Below are 15,786 nucleotides of genomic sequence, written 5' to 3'. Positions count from 1 at the left end.
TTTGGCGAATATCACTCTGTGTCTTAGCCCAAACTGGACTGTGCGACATACTACTAAGCTAGTAGTAACTAGTAAGTGACGATCCTACCCTCTTCCATCACAAACCAACTTCCCAAAACTGCCGAGGTTCGTCTCGCACTTGATTGTCGATTTATATACCCCGTGTCCCCATTTCGAAATGAGCAATATCTAACATTTTCCATCGCTTCAGGACCTTTGTCACACCGCACGAACACATTACATACTATATACCATCACCGCCAACATGTCCGTTAAAGACGGTGCGTCCCAGCCACCTCCCTTCCAAGCAGATCAAGCCAGCTAATCGAGACCTGGTAGACTCCTTCCCCGCCAGCGCCGCCTTCGACGCCATCAACGCCGCCCTCCAGAGCGAGGCAGACCGCAAAGACGCCATCAAACAAGGCGCCGGCATCTACGCATTCACGCTCACCAACTCCGCTGGAGACCAGGCATCGTGGCACATTGACCTCAAAGAGAAGGGAACCGTTGGAAAGGGTCTTGGCGGGAAACCTGACGGTGAGTTCCCCCCTCCTCTCTCTCTCTCTCTCTCTCGCAAATGGCAAATGTGGATTTGTGCTGATTTGGGCAGTTACGTTGGTCCTCTCCGACGCCGACTTTGCAAGCCTCGTAGCCGGAAAAGCGAATGCGCAGCGACTGTTTATGGGTGGAAAACTCAAGATCAAGGGTAACATTATGAAGGCGACCAAGCTTGATCCTATTCTTAAGAAGTCGCAGACAAAGGCCAAGTTGTAAATTAGTCGTTGTACAGTTCATGCATTGATATTGTTAATATACTATATCTCCAACGTACTGATATCTAAATGCGCGGTGCGTCCATATGTATAGGGAGTGACTCCTGGTCCGATCCGAGCGCTCCGTTGACATGTAATAGTCTCTCCTCATCATCCGCCAACTTTGCGAATCCTTCACCCTTGGCATCCGCCAGATCGTATGGGACATGGCATCGTATATCCCTCAAAGATGGATAGTACCGTCTATAAGTAAAATATGCCACGCTCGACCCTAGAATTGCGCCTGCCGTGACGTCCCATACATCATGTCTGTAGTCTTCGCAGCGGGATATAGCAATCATTATAGCGCCTAGTATCGGGACGAATGCGAATAGACAGCGACCGAGATCGGCGCGCGGGCGAAAGACGTGCAATTGACCTGCCAGGAATCTTCAATCAATTAGTACAATCGTCTTATAAGAGTGTCAGGGGTGGGAGCGTACAGAGACAAAAACCCTAACCCGGCGAACGCAAAACTACTATGTCCACTCGGAAAACTCCTCCATCCTTCTTGCAAAATATGCTCATTCGACTGCATGCATACACTAAACGTAACCAGTTTATGTTCCGGCGTGCCTGCTTCGGGCTTGCATCGATCAATCAGATCCGGCCGTGGACGACCAACGGCGTTTTTGATGATGTCGGTCAAGAAGGGCGTAGTAATCAGGGAGACCGCAAGCCCCAAAAAGCTGACATGGAGTTTGTGTGTGGATGGGCGTGTGATGAGGGCCCAGAGCAGGAGGACGAGCAAGGGGAGGACGGCGGAGTAAACGATTGACCATCCTGTACGCCAGATTAGAAATAGATTTGATAAGGTGAAGGATGACATACGCATAGGAACTCGTTCAGATTGCGCAAACGGAAACTGAATAGCCATATCATCCAGATAAAACATTCGATGAAACGGCGTAACAAACAATTGAATCTACGCAGCCGTCAGAACTATCATTTCTCTCATCACCCGGTTTAGCATACTAGGATAAACCCAATCGCAACAACCCCCAAAGCGACATAATCGGCGGCATATGTGCGCGCCCAAAACCGGGCGATTGCGCCGACAGCCCCGGGCTGGTTTGAGAATGCCATGCTGTTTCGCGGTGCTGGGAATGGAGACATTGTATGTACAGATTGTCGACGAGGAGCCCTATATAAACATGCCGGCCATTATACTCGGTGCTCTTTGGCAGTCGGTGAGTACAATGTAGCTACTATGTCGTAGAGACAATGTGGATATCAGAAGTAAACTCAATTGATGGGACTCAAGAGTGGAGAAGGAAGGTGGTGCCAAGGCAGCAGGATATAAGTATCCCGACCAACCAGAGTACAAGGACGTCCGTATCTCCGTTGTTGGGTGATCTCAGAGACAAGCATTTCCATCCATATACAAACATATCAAAGTTCTATTGACCTAGTAGAAGCTCATAGATGAGGCTTCAAATGTAAGACAAGAAGCATGTTTATCCAATCTTGGTTGTGTCCTATACATGGACCAAACAAGGCCCAACGCCGGTATCATTCCGAGGATTTTTGGTACTGAGTTGCGATATACTAATTAGGCCGTTGGTAGTTAATTGATAGACTGCCTGTATATACTCAGATAGTCCATTTCCGTAGTTGTAATAATGTCTGAGGTTTGAATGTTGTACTATGTAGGCAATCATTCATTGTAAAAATGTAAACAGTGCGGTTACTGGTAGTGCGAGCCAATAGGAATGCAGCAAGCGGAGAGCTTAGCTCCTTCGATATCCTCCGCATCTCAACTCTTATTCCTTCCTTCTCACTACACCGACACACTCATGAGCTGACCTCCCATCATTTACGTCGCACTTTCCTGGTCGCGTGATCACATCCTGTACACAAAATGGCAGACGCCCAGCGCGCCCTCACGGCTGCCTTTCCCCCGCCGCCACCATTCTGGAAACACTTCACGGCGGAGAACATCGAGAAGTTGGAAAAGATCAAGAAAGAGTCCGCTGCCACAAAAACCTCTCCCGGCAAGAAATGGACGCCAAGTGAGCTGCGGGCGCTGGACGTACCGCCTGAGCTTCGATATTTGATCCCACCAGAACCGCCAAAAGAGGGCGCATATACTGTCTTTGGAGAGCTGCAGAACGTATGAACTTGCCATCTCAGCCAGCGCTTATTGAATTAATCTAACTGAAATACATAGCTATCGACGAATCTACCCTCCCTAAAAGAACAAGGAATAGAACAACTCTACCCCGACGCCCCTGCTGACGGCAAAGACGACCAGAACGGCGGCCGAGCCTTGAACCACGCGTACTACCTCCTAAAAATCAGCAAGTCCCTCTTACTCAACTTTTTAGAGTTCGTCGGCATCCTCTCTATCGCCCCCGAAGAATTCGAAGCGAAACTAGGGGATCTACGGAATCTATTCATCAACGCGCACCACCTTCTAAATCTCTACAGGCCGCATCAAGCACGGGAGTCTCTTATATTGATGATGGAGGAACAGTTGGAGAGTACACGGAATCAGATTCAGGAGATGGATGACGTGAAGAATCGGGTAGAGAGGTTGTTGGAACAGTTGACGGCCGAGGGGCTGGACGCGCAATCTGTTCCTCAGGAGTTGGGCAATGAGGCGAATGCAGTGCAGTTTGATAGCAAAACTGTGGAAGAGGCGCGGAAGTTGTGGGAGTTGCTGAATGATGAGGATGAGTGATTGCTTTCAGACTCGGTCGATCTTTGTATCGATTCCGAGCAGAGAGCCGTATCATTCATTTTCATTACGAAGTCAGCAAATATATCCGCAGGCCGACAAGTTGCGCGCCACCATATCAATTCGTCGTGCAAGAAATCACCGACCTCTGAGTTGGATTAAGTCTTACAAAAACGGTCAACAGCCTACTTGAAACACGATCGAATAACCGGGTTCTGATGATATACCGACAGCCGGAGAGCGGAGGGAGGATAATCTAGTTTAGTCACGTTCACGTGGTCGCTAAGTTACTGATCTTCAACGCTCTCTGAGAAGCCACAAATTCTTTCTCTTCCTCATCTTCAAACACACCAACAACAACACCGCCGATCCTTCGGCATTGAACAGCCACTTCATACTTTATAGTATGTAGTTCATAAGGTACGTTGATATTGGCTCATTCTACACTACGCTACCAATTCTACGATGAGGAACGGTCCTTTTCTATGTTTCAACCCCATATGAAAATACCTTGATTATATTTTGCATCTCCTACCTCACCTGAAAGAACTCTTCTACTCGGATGTCTTTTCTTCCCTGGCGACTTTAGTTGACTGACATTGTCTCAAGATAGTCCTCCGTATCGTCTATTTGGTCGATGAGTGGTCTCGCGAAGATAGTTATGATAGCAACAGCTATAATATCGTCCAGATTGAATACAATTGCACTTGATTATAAAGTCTATTGATAAATCACAGTATCTCTATTAGCTGCTTATTATGCATGACACTGGTCTATGTATCAAACCTCTAGATAACGCCAACCGACCGATAGCAAAGAAATAACAAAAGAGTGAAAAGTCACGAAAGGAAAGGCGGACTATTCGGCCTTCTTACTCGCCTTCGTCCTCAACTTCATCAACGCATACACCATCGCATACGACGAAATCACAAAAATCACCACAATCCCCGCATCCCTCCACCCATAATAATACTCCTTGAGATTCAACGCCTTGAGATAATCGCTACCCTGCTGGTACTGACACACTCGACAGCCCGACGTGGCGTCCGGATTTTCCAGGTATGCAGCAGCGCCGAACCCACTCAAATACTCAGCCAGATAGTCCGCGCAAGTCGTCGCGTTGGGTGTGTTGAAAACGGCGAACTCACGCTCGGCGCAGCGGACGGGACTATCCCATACCGTGAATGTGAGCATACTGCCCATCAAGTAGTTAAACGGGTTGAGGTAATAAATCCAGTATCGCCAAAACTCTTGAATCTGCATGTAAGGCACTAGCACACCACAGAACGAGACCAGGACACCAATCAACAATGGATTCGCGAGAGACGCAAACACTGCATTTGGTGCATATGCAGCAATGAATTGTCCAATACCGGTATACACGAACTCATACATGAGCATGACGAAGAACGTGGCGCCGGCCTTGTTGCTGTCCGACGGAAACCCGACGGTGTAGTACCAGCACACAAAGTACAGCACGGCACAAATACACAGATACGGAAGCTCAGAGACGATTAGTCCTGTCACGAAGGCGACCCAGGAGTACATTTTCGATTTCTTTTCGCGTGCTTCGTAGATGTCGCGCCGTTCGATGAAGAGTGGCTGCAATTGTGCAATGACGCCGGGGGCGACGAAGATGAACTGAAACACGGTAAAGAGGCGCATTTGTAGGTCGTTGACGGTGTTGCCGATCATCCAGAAACTGAACCCGTTGAACAGCGCGGAAAAGATGTGTAGCATGAACTTGTTGTTGAGATAGTCGGTGTTACGGTACAAGGCGACGTTCATCCGCTGCGTCACGATCTTGGTTTGTTCCCATAGCGGAGTCGCGAATTCCCTGCCGTCGTCTAGTGTGCCGGGTGGTTTGGAAGCTGCTTCGGCGATGATAGCGTCTAGTTCACGGCTTGTAGCCTCAAACTCGGGAGACTCGAGCCAGACTTTATTCCAGTCTCGGCCCTGGGACAGATCGCCAGAAACAACATCGATCATGTGTTCGGCTGGATTTGCCTCAGATGGACAGGGAGCACCGTATCGACCAAAGTATTCCTTGACCGTGGCGCCGTTGTCACCAATATCACCGAAGTACACGGTCTTGCCGCCTTTGGCAAGCAACAGAAGAGTATCGAATTGAGCAAAGAGTTGGGCAGAGGGTTGATGGATCGTGACGAGAACGGCTTGGCCGACATTAGCTAGTTTGCGAAGGAAACGGACGGTATTGTAGGCTGATTGACCGTCAAGACCAGACGTGGGCTCGTCGAGGAAGATGAGGATACTGGGCTTGGAGACCAGTTCGACGCCGATGGTGACTCGTTTGCGCTGTTCGACGGATAGACCGCAGCCGACTTTGCCAATCAGAGTATCGGCGATATCATGCAGTTCGAGCAAGTCAATGATGAAGTTGACGTATTTCAATTTCTCTTCGCGGGGGACATCACTGGGCTGACGCAACAGAGCGGAGAACTCAAGGGCCTCGCGAACGGTGGCGTAGGGTTCATGCACATCAAGCTGCTCACAATAACCGGCCGAACGCTGGAAAGAGAGTGGCAATGGACGGCCATCGACCATCACGGATCCATGAATTGTTCCTTCGGTCTTGCGCTGGGCAAGAACATCAAGCAACGTCGTCTTACCGGCACCCGAAGAACCCATCAACGCTCCCAGCATGCCTGGTTTGACCCATCCTTGGACATTATCAAGCAGTAAACGATCACCGGAGGGTGTCTTGACAGTGTAACACAGATTCTTCCATGTGAAGACGGACGTATTTCGGATGAGGTTGTTGTCAATGTCCGGTTGGCTGGATTTGTCGGCTGTTTTCTCGGCGAGGGTATTCGCTGAGCTGCTCACGCCGCTGTCTGCAGATGGGGGAAGAGCAGCTTCTTCATCGAGCGTGTTTTTCTGTTGAACTATTTTCAGATTTTCGCGTGGGATGAGTAGCGAGGGTCCGTTTTCGGAGGACATTCGCCAGCGAGAAGTTGAGTAGATGGTGATGGCCACAAAGAGAGCCCACCATGCCCATAAGATACCAAAATTGCGCCATACATGCGACGAGCTGTACGAGAGAGACTTGAGGTATGCTTCTCCCGTGACGAAAGTCTGTCCCTGGACAGCACCGCCGACACCGGCACAAGACTGGTATGCAGAATCCGTATATCCCGGTCCAGTGGGGATGATATTGTTGCCAACGCAAGGAATGATTTTGCCCTTGTACTCGTTTCCGAGCAGAGCCTCGAATCCATACGCGAGTGGATCAATCCAGTACAACCATACGAACCAGGGGTGCATATGGGGTTTCATAATCATGTAACCATTATACATGAGCGTGGCCGTGACAACCAGACCTGAAATCTTGGATGCATCATCAAAGTTGGCTGATGCAGCGCCGATTGCGCGGAAGAGCGCAGTCATACACTATTACTGTTAGCCTGAAGACCGGACCGAAACGAGGATGGGGGTTCACCATAGAGGCAGAAATAACAACGATCCAATAGGTGAAGAATGCACCCGCAGATGCGGTTAAGCCAACCATGAAATACAACACAATGCCAAAGATACTGACTTGGAACAAGATTATGGGAATATCAGCTGCAATCTGCGCGATGCAAAACGCGGCGGGATGATACATGGCGAAGGTCTTGTGTTTGATCAAGACAGGACGTCCAGTGAATGAATCCGTGACTTCACTCATGGCGACGAGAGAGTTGTATAGCAACGAGAAAAATAGGGCACCAGACTTGACGAATAGTCCTGCACTATTGTTCGGAGCGTTGTAAAACAAAGAACCAGCAATCAGAGCCTGAACGAGGGAAGAGACTTGCTTGATCAGAAAAGAGGCTTTGTCACCCCATAGGATTTGGTACTGTCGAATAACTGCGGCCTTGACCTGAGTTGCAAAACTGGATGTCAATGGACTTGACTTGGGTAGTTGAGGATGTTTGTCGTGGGACACTGCTTCCTTGAACGTTTGAGTATTTTCCAGCGCTCTTTGAGTCGAAGGAAAATCGTACTCGGCAATCATTTTGGGATAAATGTTAGATTTCTTGTATTCCTCAAGCAACATGTCCGCATTTCGAGGAAAGGTATGCTCATAACCGTCACGGATTAATCGTTCAGTCGGCACAGTGACACCAGTCAAATAATCAGCAACATTGGCGCCGTCTCGACAGACAAACCCAAGATTCTCCATGTACGGACGAGCCTCCTTCAAGGGTCCATAGAAGACCTCCTTGCCTTCATCGAGAACAAGCACATTGTCGAATAAATCATAAATACCGTTTCCGGCCTGATACAAAGTGACAATAGTCGCCAATCCCAGCACATCCGTCATTGCTCGAATAGCCTTTGTATAACTCAACGCGGTACTAGCATCGAGGCCACGGGTACTATTATCCCAACAATACACCGACCCTCTTGTGGCTAACGTCTCAATAATTGAAACACGTTTTCTTTCGCCGCCAGAGACACCACGCACATACTCATTGCCCACCATGGTACCATGCGTATGCGAGATGCCCATCGACTCTAGCAAAAACTCTTTCGTTTCGAGACGTAAAGCCTCCTGTGACTCCACATCTTGGGGGACATGATGCGCAATTTTGACTCTAGTTGCAAAATCGAGGGTCTGACCAACTGTCAGGGTGGGGAAGAAGATCTCTTCCTCGGAATTCATCACAATCTGTCCCCGATATGCCTCTGCCTCTTGCGGCGTCATAGAGCCATACCACACATCGCCTGACACAGAAGAATACCCGCCTCGTCGATTGGCAATCATATTCAAAAGCGTCGTGCAGCCTGACCCGGGTCGACCAAGAACAAGTAACATCTCTCCAGGTTTCACGCAGCCATGACTATCACTCAGAATCCGCCGAAGCGGTTTCCTGTGCCTAGACTCAGTGACCTTTTTTGGGATATTGAACTGTGAGAGCGCGTTTTCGTTGACTGCGGCTTCGGCGCTGATGACGTCCACGTTGAGTCCCTGCCATGTTACGCCGAGTTCGCGAGCCTTGAAGCCGGAGCGGGCTTCCCGGTCTTTTGTGGCGAGAACTTTGTGTCTGAGGGGCCAGTGATGGGCTGGCTCTGGCCTTTTCGAGGGGCTCATCTTCTCTGGTGGTGACGATAATGTATGATTGTAATCTTGGTCCATCTTAAAGTATAAGGAAGGCTGTGCAAAAAAAGACAAAAGAAAGTCAAGTCACCTACAACCAGGGGGAGCATGAGCATTTATAATCCATTTACCAGAATCGTATATCCAGATCCACGAAAAAAAAAAATATGAACCAGCAGTCCCATCACAACACATCTTAACTCCGTTCTATTCTTACTCTACATACACGCGTAGCCACGGTATATCCGTGACCAAGTCGGCGAGTCGGCAACGGCGTGCTGCGGATGCAAAAGCTAATGTTATGGGGCCAGCCATGATCCTCCCCTCTTCGTATGTTCTTTTTGCCATTACTCCGTAAAACGTGAACGGAAGATGGAGACGTGAAGGTTTTGACTTGTTTCCAGCTTCCGGCCACGGGTCGCCGGGAGCCCTAACTTCCGAAATGGCCGTAAAATTACCGGACGATAGTGCTTTCCGAGAGCGCTTTTCGTGCTTCCTATTGGACATAACTGATTACGAGCGGTATTTGATTTACCACTATGTATTTTTCTAATATTGTTCCAATTCTTTCCGTTTGGAGCAAATCACACTGATTGCGCCACAAAAGGCACTTGTGTGCGAAACAGGCCTAATCTAATATATCTCTCTCTCTGCTGACCATGTCAAGTCTAGATGTAGGCCTAGATTTACCACCCCTTCCACGGCACCCACGTCTCGCGAACAATATCCTGCTCATCTACCACGTAAAACGCATGGAACATCGCACTCGTAATACACGCATGCTGAGTATACAGCAGCACCTTCTGACCAATCGCGAACCTCTCCTCGGCGTTTTCCCTCCTTTCGTCACTCCCCACCCAGCCAAAGATACCGTGTTCCTGACTAACGCGCACAATACTCCAGTCCAGTCCTTCCGTCCATCTGGCTAGGCCACTGAAGGAGCTTGTTTCTTTTGTGAGTGCGAGTACACCCGCGTTGATGAGGGCTTCATTTCGCTCGGGGTATACGCTACACACTTCAGCTGCGACTCTGACTGCTTGGTCTGAAACCGACACGAGGCCGGTCGCGACTTGTTGAAGATCATTTGCCGGGAAGTTACCGGCATGCAACTCTAGCTGCGTGTTTTCCAGCATGCCGGATTTCAAGTTCGAAATGACGTGAGCCGTTGGAGTAGCGCCAATGGAGAGCACAAGTTCCGTCTTGGGATCGATAAGCTTCTTAGCCGCTGCCAACGCGCCGTTGATTTCGTCATGAAGGATTTTTACAGTGTCGTCGGTCGTTTTTGATGCATATGAATGCCCGGCATGACAGTAAAAGCCATATATCGACACGGCCTCAGACGTATCAGCCTTCTGAATGACCCCATCCAGTCGTGACGATGAGTTCTCAATGCCGGCGCGGTTAGTGCCGACATCAACCTTGATAAATGCCGGCCAGGGGTTCGTGCGGCCTGTACGAGCATTGAACTCCTCCACGATACGTATATGATCAACATGGTCAATCATAAGGACTATCTTCAGACCATGCTGGGTCGTGAATGCGTCCAAATCTGCGAGAACAGATGGTCGGATTGGTAGGCCGTATAGACACTTTGAATAGGTCAGCTATTGACTGAAATCAGGAATGCTGATCATATACCGTACCTCTTCAAGAATCCCCTCCTTGACAAGTGGCAAACACCCCCGGATTTCGCACAATGTGGATGCCACGATCTTTTTATATCGCCCATTGCCGAGCATGATTCGTGTAGTCTCAATACTCTACGTACCCGCGTTCAATAAACACCCTACAAGCAATTGTTTTCGGGAAGACAAGAACATACTTTGAGCGTCTTGACGTGAGGTCGAAACCCAATACCCAACGCCTCAACATCGTCGTGGAGTTTCTTCACATTGTTTTCGAGGACTGGCTTGCTTATCACCAGCGCAGGGGTGGGAAGGGCGCTGATGGGTTGGCCAATGTATGACTGGTGCGTTTCGAGGGAGATGTCCATGTTTCTTCTCTTTCGACTTTAAAGAGTAAGGTCTTTTTTATTCTGGATAGAGACTTAATAAGTAAATATAAACAGTCATGAATCCAGTCAGGAACCGGATTTTGTCGGCTTCAGAATTATAACCGGAAGTGGGACAGCGGGGAGTGCCCCCCACAAGATGAGAGTGGGATGCTCAGTTATACTCACGACACGCATTCTTGATCTTGGCTTTCACATTCAATTACAGATCTATTCTTCAACCTAGGTGGACAGGCTGCTACTTTTTCAAGAACAACGTCTGTGAATTACAATATGAAACAAGCCCGCTAACCCCCCACTCAGTCCCAATTCCACTCTCCTTGTGACCCCCAAACGGCACCCGCGCATCAAGCTCAAAGTGCGTGTTGACCCAAACCGTTCCAGCCTGGATTTTCTGGGCTAGCTCGTTGGCGCGCTCAATGTTTCCCGACCATATTGAAGCACCTAGACCGTAGTGCGTGTCATTGGCTTTGGCGATGGCTTCGTCGTAGGTGCTGTAACTGAGAAGCGGGACAATTGGTCCTGCGAGCAGAGTGTGAAATTGTGTCAGTGCATACGAGTAGGACGATCTGACTTACCGAAAGGCTCCTCAACAACGAGACGCGAAGTCTCGGGCGGCCTGTCAATGATAGTCGGGTTGACAAAGTATCCCTTGCCTGTTGGGATATCTCCTCCGACAGCGATGTCAAAGTTTTCGTCTTTGACGTGCTCAAAGAAGCCCTTGACACGTTCATATTGCATTGCATTCTGGATAGGGCCGAGGAAGACTCCGGGCTCAGTACCATCACCAACTTTTAGTTGTAGAGTGACTTTGACAATGGCCGCTTTGAACTCTTCGAAAATCTTTTCGTGGACGTAAATACGTTTCAAGCCAAGACATATCTGTTTGCGTGTCAATATCTGAAGGTAAGATACGAACATGGATCTCATGCACGACTCACCTGTCCAGTATTCAAGAAAGTAACTTGAGCAATCTGTAAAACCGTGAAGATTAGCAGGTGTCCAGACTATGCAACTAGGTGATGTTGGACATGCCTTGGCTGCGACATCAGGAATATCAACATCTTCACAAACAATAGCAGGATCATTCCCACCCAGCTCGAGGGTAACCCGCTTGAGAGTCCTACTAGCAGATTCCATGATCTTCTTACCAGTCGCCGTGGAACCAGTAAACGCAATCTTTGCAGGAATAGGATGACTAGTAAGCCAAGGCCCAAGGTTATCGTCTCCGGACAACGCTTGAAGTACACCAGGAGGAAAAAACCTCTGGCCCAGCTCAACGAGCTTCAGACCACCGCAAGGCGTAAAAGGTGAGGGCTTGACAATCATGGTGTTGCCGGTGACCAAGCATGGTGCGATTTTACCTGTCGCCAGGAAGATAGGGTAGTTCCAAGGTACGATTGCTACCGCCACACCTAGGGGTGTGTACCGAGTGACGAGAGTTCGGTTTTCTTCTTCGATTTTAGAGGTAGGTAAGTCGAGGTTGGCAATGATACGGATCCATTTTATGGCAAATTTTATCTCGGAATCGGCGAATTGGCTCTTGAGAAAGCTGGTATCAGTGGCGGGCACAAGGGTTATACCAATTTCCATGCCAATTGGTAATTGACAAAATATATAATATACTCACCGGCTTCCCCTGCTCCTTGACGAGCATATCAGAAAACGCCTGAAACTCAGCTTCAACCGCATCCGCAAAGGCGAGTACTGCTTTTCGACGGTCCTCATACGGCGTGGTAGCCCAGCCAACCTGGGCTCTCTTTGCTGCCTGCATGGCCTCCTCAACGTTCTCTTGAGTGGAGACAGGGACGTCGGGATTGTCGTCGCCAGTCGCAGGATTGATGCTGTGGCGGACTTGAACAGTTGAGGACAGACGTCCATCTATGACATTAGCATAGCTCGACCAATCCAGAGGTTGGTACGTGGAACCCATTTTGGTGAAACGATGAATACGAGATGAGAAGCTAGCTCCTTTGGTTATGTTTATGTGTGAAATAGGAGAGAAACCATTTGCATAGATGGTTGTTTCTGCTCTAGACTCTTATATATGGTCGATCCATTCTCCCAAGGATGTGCTGTTTACCCCTGGTGCCTCCTGGAAGTGAAAGTAGTAGGGGTCAACAGCATGAACAAGATGAGGGGTAACCGTGAAACCGACAGGGATAAGATTAATTAAACAAAAAAGAATAGAGTCGTGGCCTGACCCCAAAGATCGCATGGCTCGCGATCGACACGACATTCGGATTCGTGCCATCTACAAGAACCCGACCCCGGGGTTATCCCATAGGTACCGTGCTCGGATATTTTAGCACAACCCGGCTAGGCTACCCGCTATGATTTTCCCATATCAGGCTTACACATCATTATTTGGCTGCAGGCGAGTCATCTGCGGGGTTGGCTTTTCTTACACAAAGAGTGCTTTGTGTGACGGTCTGTCTAACGAGGGGCCCCGGCTTGACCTCAGCGAGGGTTAAGCGAATGACCAGACATCAAAGAGATCAATGCTCTCTTTGTTCCAGATCAACATGCCGATTCTATGAAATGATCAGCGCGAGTTCTCCTGCATATAGGAGCAGGATGAGGTAAGCAGAGCAATGTGGCGGTAAATTGTAAAAATAAGTTACTCCTGAGCCTGGACAGAGATGCATAATACAAGTCTTGACTGATTTTCTCCGTATCATTGGATAGGAATGTGCAACATATAACCTTGGAATCTGATTTTGTTCTTCGAATATCACTTATCAAAAGGTGACATTGCATGGTAAATTTCTGCAACGTTGTATGCAATATATATAATGAGGCTGCATTCTCTCGACAGGCATCTTCGGCGATAAGGGTAAATATAACAGATTCTCTTTATTGTGATTTCAAAGACAGGTTTTCATCTCTTAGACACATGGGATGGAAGATTTTCGTTGGATGGTGGTGGTGGTGGTGGTGGTGGTTGTTGACGATGATGAGGCGAACTGGAGAGCGCTGCCTATGATGCAGTGATTTCACACTATTGTATGTTTCTCGGTATATATAAGATTCCAGGGCGGTTGTATGATATATTAAAGCATAGTTGGCTTCTATCAGTTACAAATGCCCCTATGCATATGCAGTGGCGTATTTTCACCAGCCCCGAAATCCAACTCGTCCATACAGAATGCTTCCACCTCGGTTACCGGTAAGCAATTTAGAGAATTTAGAGACAACAAGCACAGTTCGGCCGAGAACACGCATCAAAATGTGAGATAGCCTCATCCGAGCTATCCAGGTGCCGAGGCAGGTATTCAGATTTGACATCATATATCAAAGGAGAAAAGATATAAAGAGATGGAAACCATCTAAAGCGATTCCGATTTCTACTCGATGTTGAGAATTAAAATGTAGATATAGAGCTGGGGTCTTCCGCCGTCAAAATGCAGTGCTCTTGCCAACGTCGCGATAACCCTGTTGCCTCAACATCAACATCAAGAAAAAGCACTTCATCACGCCCATACCAACAAATCGTCTTCGATTCCAAAACAACAGGCAACACACGCTTGGAATGGATATCCTCTACTACAACCACGCATACTTCCCCAGACAAGACCAAGAGTCGTGTACGCTCGCACGTAATGCAACGGTTCCGAGCGCAGCAGGCTCTGGGTCAACATGCGCCACCGTCAAATAGAGCTGGCGTGTTTGCGGATTATGATCCGCGTATTGAGTATTATTTTACGTGTCGGATGTGTGGACGCCTGAATACCGAGGGCTGTAGAGAGACGACTACTGAGAGGGACGTGGAGGGTCATCTTCGGGAGTTCACGATGCGATGTGAGAGTCTCTATCTAAATGTGAAGAGGGGATGGCAAGATCTGACCTTTTGCTGGGATAGCAGTACCTATCGACTACACATCAGAATCAGGGCAGCTCTACGAATACCGTTAAGTCCATTCTGCACGAATTCTCTAATTCGCGCACTGACAAACTTAAACAGTAGCACAGGTATACGTCTTTATCCAAAATCCCGTCCGCAGAACAGGCCTTGGTTTGGTGCAGTATTGCCTTCCCTTCATAATCTCCAGCGCCGCTGTCTTAAGTGCACTCTTGAGCTTGGTGGCGACTCACCGAATTCTCATCAGCGGCGGCAGCAACAGTCGACACGACTCGGATCTCATGGCTGCATACTACCATCACAAAGTCCAGGCTATTCAGATCGTGAACCAGAGTCTGGCTAGAGATTTGAATGCCGTTGCGTATGATGTTCAAGTTGCGATTGCTGTTTTGGCGATTATCGAGGTTTGTGGTCTGCTCCGCGAGTGTAATGTTGGTATTGATGGCTGACGGTGGTCAAGTATACCACAGGAACCATAGAGAATGCACGGAACCATATGTCTGGCCTGCGAGAGATAATGGCTGCCAATGGCGGTACGGTTGGAGCCCCGGCGGATCATCATTTGTCGTTTGGCATTGTGAAGCTGTCCGTATCGCGCTCACCTATAATTGCTGAATGGAGTACTAACACGGAATTAGAGCGAATAAACTCGTCTCAAACGGCCATCAAGATTACCCATCAAATCACGAAAGCAGAACGCTAGACTATATCCTCACAAACCTACCCCGAGACAGCCATCCCTCAATCCGATCAATGTTCCATTCCCTCAAACACCTTGCAACCACCATGCCACAAGCTCCCAGCGGCAACATGACCCAACAATCCGCCTGGCTTGACCAGCTAAACATCACAGAGCTGAAAATGCACAGAATCCTCGAAAATGATTACAGTCCTCGACACCCTTCATCATCATTCGTGACATGGCGCGCATACCCCATTGCAGGAAGTATTTTTCTGTGCCTATGGCTACGCCAACTCTCCTTACGAAGTAATGTTTTGGATTATCTGGTCGTCTCTTTAAAGTATGCACTTGAGGAGACGATTGAGGATCAATATCCGCTGCCGGTTTACCTGTGGCTTCTCTTTGTTGGTGGCGCGGCGGCTGAAGGACGACGGTATAGGCCCTGGTTTTTAGCGACGTTATCACGTACGTTACAGAGGTTGAAGTTGGATTCCTGGCAGCGTGTGAATGGGGTGTTGGTTGTGTTTCCTTATGTGGAAGAATGTGATGGCTACTTTCGGAGGATATGGGAGGAGCTTCAAACGGAGGAGGATTGAGTTCAGACTGCACCTGGGTGTATTTTATGGGTAAAAGGA

At 48.6% G+C, this 15,786-nt stretch overlaps 7 protein-coding genes across 7 annotated transcripts; 3 read left to right on the top strand and 4 right to left on the bottom strand.

The window, feature by feature from the left end:
• Positions 1-265: 265 nt before the first annotated feature.
• Positions 266-774, top strand: EYB26_003836 (uncharacterized protein; the record flags this gene model as incomplete). The annotated part of the gene is made up of 3 exons (XM_054263130.1): positions 266-281; positions 340-537; positions 611-774. The coding sequence occupies 3 exons, from the start codon at positions 266-268 to the stop codon at positions 772-774; spliced, it is 378 nt and encodes a 125-aa protein (XP_054119105.1).
• A 64-nt stretch (positions 775-838) lies between these two features.
• On the bottom strand, positions 839-1,928 carry EYB26_003835 (uncharacterized protein; the record flags this gene model as incomplete). The annotated part of the gene is made up of 4 exons (XM_054263129.1): positions 839-1,202; positions 1,256-1,595; positions 1,644-1,737; positions 1,788-1,928. 4 exons carry the CDS (start codon positions 1,926-1,928, stop codon positions 839-841), a joined length of 939 nt encoding a protein of 312 aa, XP_054119104.1.
• A 745-nt stretch (positions 1,929-2,673) lies between these two features.
• EYB26_003834 (uncharacterized protein) lies at positions 2,674-3,495 on the top strand (the record flags this gene model as incomplete). The annotated part of the gene is made up of 2 exons (XM_054263128.1): positions 2,674-2,925; positions 2,983-3,495. The coding sequence occupies 2 exons, from the start codon at positions 2,674-2,676 to the stop codon at positions 3,493-3,495; spliced, it is 765 nt and encodes a 254-aa protein (XP_054119103.1).
• An 855-nt stretch (positions 3,496-4,350) lies between these two features.
• On the bottom strand, positions 4,351-8,635 carry EYB26_003833 (uncharacterized protein; the record flags this gene model as incomplete). The annotated part of the gene is made up of 2 exons (XM_054263127.1): positions 4,351-6,903; positions 6,953-8,635. The coding sequence occupies 2 exons, from the start codon at positions 8,633-8,635 to the stop codon at positions 4,351-4,353; spliced, it is 4,236 nt and encodes a 1,411-aa protein (XP_054119102.1).
• Positions 8,636-9,282: 647 nt separating this feature from the next.
• Positions 9,283-10,589, bottom strand: EYB26_003832 (uncharacterized protein; the record flags this gene model as incomplete). Its single annotated transcript, XM_054263126.1, has 3 exons — positions 9,283-10,185; positions 10,240-10,356; positions 10,419-10,589. 3 exons carry the CDS (start codon positions 10,587-10,589, stop codon positions 9,283-9,285), a joined length of 1,191 nt encoding a protein of 396 aa, XP_054119101.1.
• Positions 10,590-10,845: 256 nt separating this feature from the next.
• EYB26_003831 (uncharacterized protein) lies at positions 10,846-12,540 on the bottom strand (the record flags this gene model as incomplete). The annotated part of the gene is made up of 5 exons (XM_054263125.1): positions 10,846-11,129; positions 11,186-11,489; positions 11,549-11,581; positions 11,643-12,149; positions 12,238-12,540. 5 exons carry the CDS (start codon positions 12,538-12,540, stop codon positions 10,846-10,848), a joined length of 1,431 nt encoding a protein of 476 aa, XP_054119100.1.
• A 1,471-nt stretch (positions 12,541-14,011) lies between these two features.
• Positions 14,012-15,747, top strand: EYB26_003830 (uncharacterized protein; the record flags this gene model as incomplete). The annotated part of the gene is made up of 5 exons (XM_054263124.1): positions 14,012-14,408; positions 14,473-14,517; positions 14,572-14,873; positions 14,930-15,054; positions 15,108-15,747. 5 exons carry the CDS (start codon positions 14,012-14,014, stop codon positions 15,745-15,747), a joined length of 1,509 nt encoding a protein of 502 aa, XP_054119099.1.
• Between the last annotated feature and the right edge of the window lie 39 nt (positions 15,748-15,786).

The sequence above is a fragment of the Talaromyces marneffei genome, chromosome 3 (genome assembly GCF_009556855.1).
Source record: "Talaromyces marneffei chromosome 3, complete sequence".
Classification (NCBI taxonomy): domain Eukaryota; kingdom Fungi; phylum Ascomycota; class Eurotiomycetes; order Eurotiales; family Trichocomaceae; genus Talaromyces; species Talaromyces marneffei.
Note: the sequence above shows the minus strand (reverse complement) of the source record. Positions and strands in the feature narration are given on the sequence as shown.